Source organism: Salmo salar, chromosome ssa24, assembly GCF_905237065.1.
Source record: "Salmo salar chromosome ssa24, Ssal_v3.1, whole genome shotgun sequence".
NCBI classification, from domain to species: Eukaryota; Metazoa; Chordata; class Actinopteri; order Salmoniformes; family Salmonidae; genus Salmo; species Salmo salar.
In genome coordinates, this window is record NC_059465.1 from 14,375,890 (window position 1) to 14,385,715 (window position 9,826).

The 9,826-nt window shown below is 48.2% G+C and overlaps 1 protein-coding gene across 4 annotated transcripts in view; it reads right to left on the minus strand.

Moving 5' to 3' along the window:
* The window catches only part of LOC106585046 (histone-lysine N-methyltransferase NSD3), a 33,110-nt gene extending 24,260 nt beyond the window's left edge, over window positions 1-8,850 (minus strand). For 3 of the 4 annotated variants that reach the window (XM_014170800.2, XM_014170799.2, XM_014170796.2), the window contains exons 1-11: window positions 8,510-8,850; window positions 5,253-6,319; window positions 4,857-5,016; window positions 4,593-4,747; window positions 3,655-4,278; window positions 3,397-3,544; window positions 3,187-3,287; window positions 2,999-3,044; window positions 2,734-2,864; window positions 2,488-2,613; window positions 1,003-1,129 (exon numbers count right to left, since the gene is read on the minus strand). In XM_014170800.2, coding sequence (XP_014026275.1) covers window positions 1,003-1,129; window positions 2,488-2,613; window positions 2,734-2,864; window positions 2,999-3,044; window positions 3,187-3,287; window positions 3,397-3,544; window positions 3,655-4,278; window positions 4,593-4,747; window positions 4,857-5,016; window positions 5,253-6,275 — 2,641 coding nt within the window. In that variant the 5' untranslated portion in view covers window positions 6,276-6,319; window positions 8,510-8,850. The remainder of the gene's footprint in view (window positions 1-1,002; window positions 1,130-2,487; window positions 2,614-2,733; window positions 2,865-2,998; window positions 3,045-3,186; window positions 3,288-3,396; window positions 3,545-3,654; window positions 4,279-4,592; window positions 4,748-4,856; window positions 5,017-5,252; window positions 6,320-8,509) is intronic. The other variant, XM_014170797.2, reaches the window with a different exon arrangement.
* Between the last annotated feature and the right edge of the window lie 976 nt (window positions 8,851-9,826).

Consider the following 9,826-nt stretch of genomic DNA (forward strand, 5'->3'; position numbering starts at 1 on the left):
CAGAGCGAGAAAGCGGTAGGGGGCAGAGCGAGAAAGCGGGAGGGGCAGAGCGAGAAAGCGGGTGGGGGCAGAGCGAGAAAGTGGGTGGGGGCAGAGCGAGAAAGCGGGAGGGGAGGGGGCAGAGCGAGAAAGTGGGAGGGGGCAGAGCGAGAAAGCGGGAGGGGCAGAGCGAGAAAGCGGGTGGGGGCAGAGCGAGAAAGCGGGAGGGGCAGAGCGAGAAAGCGGGAGGAGGGGGCAGAGCGAGAAAGCGGGAGGGGGCAGAGCGAGAAAGTGGGAGGGGGCAGAGCGAGAAAGCGGGAGGGGAGGGGGCAGAGCGAGAAAGTGGGAGGGGGCAGAGCGAGAAAGCGGGAGGGGGCAGAGCGAGAAAGCGGGTGGGGGCAGAGCGAGAAAGCGGGTGGGGGCAGAGCGAGAAAGCGGGAGGGGCAGAGCGAGAAAGCGGGAGGGGGCAGAGCGAGAAAGCGGGTGGGGGCAGAGCGAGAAAGCGGGAGGGGCAGAGCGAGAAAGCGGGAGGGGGCAGAGCGAGAAAGCGGGTGGGGGCAGAGCGAGAAAGCGGGTGGGGGCAGAGCGAGAAAGCGGGAGGGGGCAGAGCGAGAAAGCGGGAGGGGGCAGACAGAGAGAGAGAGGGAGAGAGAGAGAGAAAGTGTGTGTGTACAGAGGGGTGAGAAAAAGGCAAATGCCAGTCTACTCTTCATTCCTCCATCAGAGAAATCGCTCATGTCTGCCGGGTTGAAATCATACAGAAAGATTTGTCTGTAGGGTAATTTACATAATCAGGGCTTAAGCCGTCTTCTCTGTTCACACCCATAGCTTCATCAGAACTCACAAAGTAGAAGGACGTGCCCTGGAATGACTTAAATAATCCTTTCAACCATTTCAGCCAACATGATACTGTAAAGATGAAAGGAGCATTCAAAGAGAACTCGTCTAATGGTAGTGTAGGTCTAGTAATGATTAGGATGTGAGTGCATCGTGTATGTGTTGCGACATCATGCCATGTCTCACCGTTTCTACATTCCAGACAGGTAAACTTGCCCTCAGGTACGGAGGCGAGACCCAGGCACTCCAGATGGAACAGCCGACAGCAGTCTCCCTCACACGACACCAGACCCTCTCCATACACCTCACAGATCTACACATAGAGGAAGATATAAAAACACGCAACCCTCTCCATACATACACCTTACAGTTCTATACAGAGGAAGAGTGGAGTATAACATACCCTGAACAAAAATATGAACGCAACATGTAAAGTGTTGGAGAATTCATCATGTTAATTTCTCTACCATAAGCCGCCTCCGACTTTGTTTCAGAGAATTTGGAAGTACGTCCAACCGGCCTCAAAACCGCAGACTACATGTAACCATGCCAGTCCAGGACCTCCACATCCGGCTTCTTCACCTGTGGGATCGTCTGAGACCAGCCACCCAGACAGCTGATGAAACTGTGGGTTTGCACAACTGAAGAATTTCTGCACAAACTGTCAGAAACCGTCTCAGGGAAGCTCATCTGCATGCTTGTCATCCTCAACAGGGTCTTGACCTGACTGCAGTTTGGTGTCGTAACCGATTTCAGTGGGCAGATTCTCACCTTCGATGGCCACTGGCATGCTGGAGAAATGTGCTCTTTACAGATGAATCCCGGTTTGAACTGTATCGGGCAGATGACAGAAGTTGTGTGGGTGAGTGGTTTGCTGATGTCAACGTTGTGAACAGAGTGCCCCATGGTGGCGGTGGGGTTAAGGTATGGGCAGGCACAAGCTACAGACAACACACACAACTGCATCTTATTGATGGCAATTTGAATGCAGAGATACCTTAATGAGATCATGAGGCCCATTGTCGTGCCATTCATCCGCCGTCATCACCATGTTTCAGTATGATAATGCGTGGCCCCATGTCGCAAGGATCTGTGCACAATTCCAGGAAGCTGAAAATGTCCCAGTTCTTCTTCTGGCCTGCACACTCACCAGACATTACCCAATGAGCATGTTTGGGATGCTCTGGATTGACAGCGCGTTCCAGTTCCCGCCAATATCCAGAAACTTCGCACAGCCATTGAAGAGAAGTGGGACAACATTCCACAATCAACAGCCTGATCAACTCCATCAGAACTAGATGAGTTGCGCTGCATGAAGCAAATGGTGGTCACACCAGATACTGACCGGTTCTCTGATCCACTTCACCACCTTTTTATTTTTAAAGGTATCTATGACCAACAGATGCATATCTGTATTCCCAGTCATGTGAAATCCATAGATTACATTAGGGCCTCATTTATTTATTTCAATTGACTGATTTTCTTATATGAACTGTAACTCAGAAAAATCTTTGAAATTGTTGCATGTTGCATTTCAATTTTAGTTCAGTGTATATTTCTTTGGCTTTCTTCTAAAATGATCACAGAGAGCAGAGAAGAGAGAAAATGAGGTGAAAAGACAGAAGAGGAGAAAGGATGAGGGGATGGGAGAGGAGGCGTGCAGTGGTGTACCTGGCAGACGGTGTCCATCTTGGCTGTGCTGCTTCCTTGTCTGGAAAGACTGGAGTCCACTGACTGGCTGTCTGACTCGTCCGCATCTGCAGCCGCTGGACTGTCCAAACTCTTCCCAAACAGACTCTACACAGGAGAGAGCATGAGTGGGTGGGCTTTGTGTGTGTGTGTGTGTGTGTGTGTGCACGTGTACCTTGCGGTCATTTAGCCTTCTAAAGTCAGGGTCTGAGGTGTGTTCGTGTTTACCTGCGGGTCGTTCAGGCCTCTAGAGTCAGAGTCGGATGTGTCTCTGTACTGAGAGGAGGCCATCTCTACGTCTGTGGAGGCTCTGCTGCGTTTCTTCAGAGGCTTACAGGCATCCGAGATCTCACTGGCTCCTACACACCACACCACAGGTTAACACGCACCTCCACACTGCTTCCCTTTTTATGACCCAACACGTTAAACAAAGCAATCATGCTTAGAGTAGGATGGGAAAGAGTGAGTCATAGGACAGAGCTGGAGTCACTACCTTTCTGTGAGCCTGTTCTCAGAGTGGTCTCAGGAGCCATCTCACCCTGCAGGGAGAGAGAGGAAGCGAGAGAAGGATGTTTCAAATCGCTCCGTTGTATTGTGATCCTCTAGAGAAGCGATCGACAGAGCCACCAGTTTGGTAAACATTACAGAGGGGAACAGTAAGTGGTAATAGCAGGTTGGTACCTGTTCTTTTTTGGTCTTCTTTTTAGGGACGGGCTCACAGCCTTTCTCTGACTCTGATCTGCTCCTCACTGACCTGCGCTGCTGCTTACGCTCCTGAGAACCTACCGGAAGGAGACACCAGGTTAAACACCTCTGCTCTGTGGGGAACACATTCCCACCAACAGAATATTCACCAGAAGACCCAGAAAACGTGCATGCACATGTACATACCTGGCGGGGTGCTGTGCTGAGACCCAGGACAGGAGGTGTGCTGTGCTGCTTCCTGGTCACTTCTCTCATCCCTGTCCTCTTTCTCCTCTCCCTCATCCCTCTTCTCCTCCTCGTCTGGACTGTGTTCTGGTTTAACTCCACAGCCCTGCTGGAGAAAAAAAACTCCACTTAGAAATAATGTTTCAATTCAGTTTAGAGCAACAACAACATTCACCACCATTGTGAACTAGGGCGTCTAGACCAATAGATAGCACCCACCTCTGGTGAGCAGTATCCCAGGTCAGCCTGTCGGCCTTCTCCCTCCTCCCTCTCCACCTCTCTCTCCCTCTCTCGCCGTGGTGAGGGCAGGGCTTTCCTCTGCAGAAGAGGCCACACTTGGTCACACTTGGTGATCTCCACATTTAGTTTCTTCATGGTAATGGAGAGAGGCAGCAGCTTCCTGGCAGCGGCTGTCTTCCAGGCCCGTACAGGTGCAGGGGACTCCTGGGTTCCCCCTGCCTTAGACAGGGCCTCCCGGGCTGGGGGGCTGGGCTGGCCAGGGTCCCGGCTCTGGTCTTTCTCTGAGGTCTGGGGGTCGGCTGGATCGTCTGCATTAGGAACACTACACTGCCTACGAGGCTGTCTTCTGGCTGGCTCTGCCCGGTCCGGTGATGTCACTGCTACTTCTTCTTTCTTACTTGTTGCGATAGAAGAGCGTTGGGTGCGACCGGCCGCCCTGGTGGGGGTCTTCTTGACGGGGGGGGGAGCATTGGGGTCGGGGTCGACGTAGATGAAGGTGTAGTTGTCGATGCGTTCCTGCTGAGTCATCAGGAAGGCGTCCTCCGCATGGCCGACGCCCACCTCCCACTGAGCACGCTCTCTCTGGGGGAAGGGCTTCATCAGCTGACACAAACGCACACATTTTATTTACATTTTGAAGACACTCTTATCAAGTCAGCGCACTCAACTAAGTTTAGTAGGCCCTTTCTTCGATATAGCCGAAAACAGCAAAACATAATCACTACACCAGCTTAATCCCATACATACCCATTACATCACCTACAATCCATATACCGGTACATATGTACACTACTACATAAATCTCATGTTTGGAGAAAAGTCATGGTGCGAGCTTTGAAACAGGCCAGCCCTTCGCCCTTTAAACTGGTGTTAAGAGTGTGAGGAGGGTATACTGTCAGGCAAGGCAGTGTCTCTACCTTGTGTCTCTCTGCGGTGTTGGTGGTCTTGCGTAGGGTCTCAGCTTGCAGCTCATCAAACTGGTGCTCTCCCTGGTACATGACCACCCTCTTCTCATGGACCCAGGCCCGCTCCGCCACGCTGCCAAAGAACTGCACATGGTACTCCCTGTGACCTGGAGGGCCAGGAAGAACACATACAGACAGCAGTTAGAGGCTTTTAAACAGTTATGTTTACAGGTTCTGGACACCTGGAAGAAGACATGAGTCTAATGATTTTTTTACCCCGGGTGTTGATGCGTGTGTGGACATTCATCTGGGGGTCACAGGAGACCATGCAGGGCCACCAGGGGTAGGTGCCCACCTTGGCCCACACCAGGTCCCCCACCTCATGGTCCTTACAGCAGCCTGTACCGGTTATCACTGTAGGGTACTGCTTCTGAACCTACAGTACAGGGGGGGGGAAAAAAACACACTCGGTTAGTGACAGGAGTCATGCCCTACCCCCAAGACACTTTCTGTAGATCTAAAAGAATCAGATGGGTGTAAGCAATAATACGCTGATTCATTACTTTGTCTGATGTCTGAAACTGTTGAAACAGTTACTCTTTTAGTACTGAATAGTGACTCAATTTAACTGGATGACCTCAACTGACAGACTAGCAGTAAACCAACACATACCTTAGGTGTCTCGGGCTCTGCTTTGATGGGGGTCTTCTGTGGCTTCTCTGTCTGCCCCACAGGCAGCTCCTGTGGTTGGGTCTGGGCCGGGGTGTGGGTCTGGAGCTGTAGCTGGGTCTGGATGTCCCTGGCCTGCCCTACAGTGCCCTCCTGTAGCTGCTCCTGGTCCTGCCCTTCTTCTTGCTCCCTGACGGTCTTTTTCCTCTTCTCCTTCTTCCTCTCGTGTCTGCGGTGGCTCTGGGAGGCCTCGCTGGCCTGGGACTCCTGCAGCAGGTCTCCACACAGCGCAGACTCAAACAGCTCCCTCCCGTTCTGGTACGTCTTTATGATCTTTAGCTTGATCTCTGGAGAGCTGGTTTTCTTCAGGACCCCGACGGAGGGAGCAGGGGGGGTGTGACATGGGTGGGAGGAGGGGGTGCTGTCCAGCAGGGACGGGGGAGGGCTGGTGGAGGGCAGGAGTAATGGGGGAGGAGGGAGCACATGGGACATGCGGTGAGGTGGCGGGCTGAGGTGGTGTTGGGAGGGCAAGGGTGGAGGGCTGTGTGGGTGAGGGTGGGGGTGTGGGTGAAGTTGAGGGTGGTAGTGGTGAGGGTGATGGAGGTGGGGGTGGTGTGAAGGTGGAGGAGATATAGGGGAGGGGGATCTCTCCTGGAGGACAGGGGCCCTCAGGACCGTTCCCTCCCCAGGCATGAGGCAGTGTTCGCCATAGCCCCGGACGGCCCCGTAGCCATTGGCCGAGCCGTTGGAGAACTGGGGGTACATGGAAAACTTGGCCTGGGGCTCGTAGAGGCCCAGCCCAGGGGGGTAACCATTGGAGACCGGTGGCATGTCTTCGGAGGCCGAGGGCGGGTAAGAAAACTCTGCCTCCAGGGCAGCGTCGTAGGAGGGGGCTCCGTCCTCGCCCGCATCGCTGCCGGTGTCGTAGGCGCCCTCCTGCCGGATGTTGGCTGAGTCAATGAGCTGAGGGGGTTGCTGAATTGTATTTCCCATGATCCCTTGCATGAAAGAGAAGGAGAAATCCATTGTTGTGCTCCTGCATCCTTAACTGTCCTTTTCTCTGGCTGGACCTGGAGGAGGACCAAGATATGGGACAGGGGTTGATATGATGTTAAGGGGAAATGGAGAGGATGATGACTGAAAGACAACATAATCAGATCTACAACTGCATCTCTCTTTTTTGATAAGGTAAGAACATTTAATCAATCATCAGTCAGAGAAATAATGTGACATACGGTATGATAACTGAACTGTCTATTCTAATCTAATCCTACTGGTAAGGAAAGACAGACTGTTCTGAGGAGAGCTTGTGCTATATCCCCTTGCTATATTAAATAATGAAACTGATCTCCAGTTTTACATACTAGAAATCTCTAGTCTTTCCCATAATAAGACCTAAGTGCTCCCTGCACAGTGTGCACTGAACTTAAAAAAAGGTCTGCTGAATGCGTCGCTATTGCCCATGTTTTTTTTAAGGCTGGTCATCTCTCATTCACGTTAATTTAATAGCTGTTATTCGTGTGCTTATACTCAACTGGTAAATGTTCATGTACAGATGACCAAAATGTTGATCATCACGCTAGCTATGAGATAAAAATGTCTTAAAGACATACAGGCTTACAAAATCTGTCATTACAGATTCTAGTCTCAAAACCCGTGTTGAGCAAGCTTGTCTACCCCTCGAGGAGACCACCGTTTTGGGAAACACTGACTGAGTGAGCTAGGCTGCCATGGACATCTCTGGGGCCACAGTATCTCTGTGTAATGTCTGTCTAATGGTATAGATCCCTGCCAGTGGTGTAGCGCCAACCTCAAGTGTGCCAATGGCTGTGTTTACACAAGTAGCCCAATTCTGATCTTTTGCCCAATTATTGGCAAAGGAGCTGATCTGATTGGTCAAAAGACCAATTAGTGGAAAAATATCAGATTTATAGGCTGCCTGTGTAAACACAGCCAAAGAGTTCAACTCACTCAAACAGCACAGACAATTAGCGGCTCTGAACGACTCATAAGGAATGGATTGCTAGGTAATAGGCAATGTTGTGGTTATTCAAAAATGGACCTCTGTTGTAGTTATTCTGACCCCGTGACCTGATCAGGAAAAACCATTTCATGATAGCCTATATGGGTACACTACAGTGACAGCCTACAGTATCAGAGTTTTCCCCGGGTCAGTTCACACAGTATAAATAGACTGCGTGGCCCTAATAAACGCACTTGTTTTTGCCTCTGCCAAAATAGGAAAAATCCTTCAATTCACTTTTAAAGAAATCCTATTGTTGGATCTTAAACCATCACCAATCAATACAATGTACTATTACGGTATAGGCAAGCACTAAGCATTTCACCCAGAAGTCAAACTGCTCTGGGTGTAAAGGGGTGACGGGGTAGCCTAAGGACCAAGGTGACCATGCCCTGGCTGAGACAGAAAGAAGTACAGTGATAATGCTTGAATATTTGGATTCCCAGAATTGAACAGTGTCATATTGAAATTGAAAGTGTCATAACTTTGTTATATGCACAAAATAACCTTGAATAGATGTGTCCTTTTTGACGTAGACTAGACCTTGATTTGATTCAGATTAAGCAGCGTTTACTGCCATTCACAAGGTGATTTACGGGAAAAGAACTTATTAATATGCATCACAGCTGCTGGATGAGAATATAAAGTAATGTAGATCACGCAGTCCAGGTTTGCATACACTAATTGAAACACCGTACCACTGGGGTCATTTTATTGAGGAAAACGATGCACAGACAGACAAATATCGTTACATTGTTTCACAGTGATTGAACTGCATCGTTATCAGCCGTCCTGTGCATCGTTCTGATGCTATGTGTTAAGTTAGCTAGCGTGGCTAGCTTGCATGAACACTGGCAAATCAAATATAATGTTGCTTGTCAATATCAAAACACGTATCAAACGCCGAGATGATGTTCTTGTATTCTGACACGTCCGCAATGTTAACACATTGATTTGTTGCCATTTCAATACAATGCAGAGGACTAGAAACACGATGGCAAACGAAGCTATACATTGTTACCAATATGGCTGCCATTGCACCTTTAAACAAAATTGTCTACCGTGATTATACACATCAATCATTCGTTTGAAGAAACCGAGGATATAACAATACCCTAAATCTACACGACTAAATGTACCACTACGATAATGACAGCAAGCTGATTATCAACAAAAGAGAGAGAACGTAGAACGAAATGCCGAGTCGCGAGATGTAGTAAAATAAAAATGCCAATACCTTCAGCGTGTCCCATTCTAAACACATACACCAGATATCTGCGCTTCTTTGAGCAATTTACAAAAAGAGATCAAATAAAAAATATTCGGACAGAGTGCAGGCCTCCCCGTTTCTAACGCAATTCATTAATAGGGGCAATTTACAGCCACTGCTCGGTCCCCAAGTCTTGTCTATTGGCTGTAGAACCTAAAGGGGCCTAGTATTTTGCGGAACCTTGGTGGGAATTATGTATAAATCTCGTCCCTTCTGTATTTTAATTTCACTTGCTCCCTCTTCCTCTAGCTGTAACAAAATCACCCTGCTTTGGGCCTTGTCTGTCTCGCTCAGCGCCAAATCACACGCTCTCGATTGGCGGGGGGTCACACAACCAGGCGCACATCGGGATGTGTAGTTCCATTCCATCGGCGAAAAACAGCAGCATAAAAATATATGTAGGCCTACAAAGAAACAATGAAAAATAAATGCAGTGAAATATAAGCAAATATTTTAATCATCTAGCCTAGGTTAGGTTAATTAGGTCAATTCATATAATGTCAAATTATTGGTGAAACTTCATGGTGAAAATACATAAATTATAAGAGACTACAAATGTTTATTAAAACCTGTTGAGGACAGACAATATCCAATGGAACAGCGTGGCGCGAAATACAAAACCTCAAAAATCCATTAATTTCAATTTCTCAAACATACGACTATTTTACACCATTTTAAAGATACACTTCTCCTTAATCCAACCACATTGTCCGATTTCAAAAAGGCTTTACAGCAAAAGCAAAACATTAGATTATGTTAGCAGAGTACATAGACCAAAATAACCACACAGCCATTTCCAAGCAAGGATATGTGTCAATAAAACCCAAAACATAGCTAAATGAAGCACTAACCTTTGACGATCTTCATCAGATGACACTCCTAGGACATTATGTTACACAATATATGTATGTTTTGTTCAATCAAGTTCATATTTATATCCAAAAACAGCATTTTACATTGGCGCATGATGTTCAGAAAATGTATTCCCACCAAAAACTCCCGGTGAATTTACAAAAATACTCATCATAAACGTTGACAAAGTACATAACAATTATTTTAAGAATTATAGATACAGAACTCCTTTATGCAACCGCTGTGTCAGATTTTAAAATAGCTTTATGGACAAAGCACATTTTTCAATATTCTGAGTACATAGCTCGCCCTCACAGAAAACTATACAGACACCCGCCAAGTTCGGGGCAACCTAAACTCAGAATTAAAATTAGAAATATGCTCTTACCTTTGCTGATCTTCGTCAGAATGCACTCCCAGGACTGCTACTTC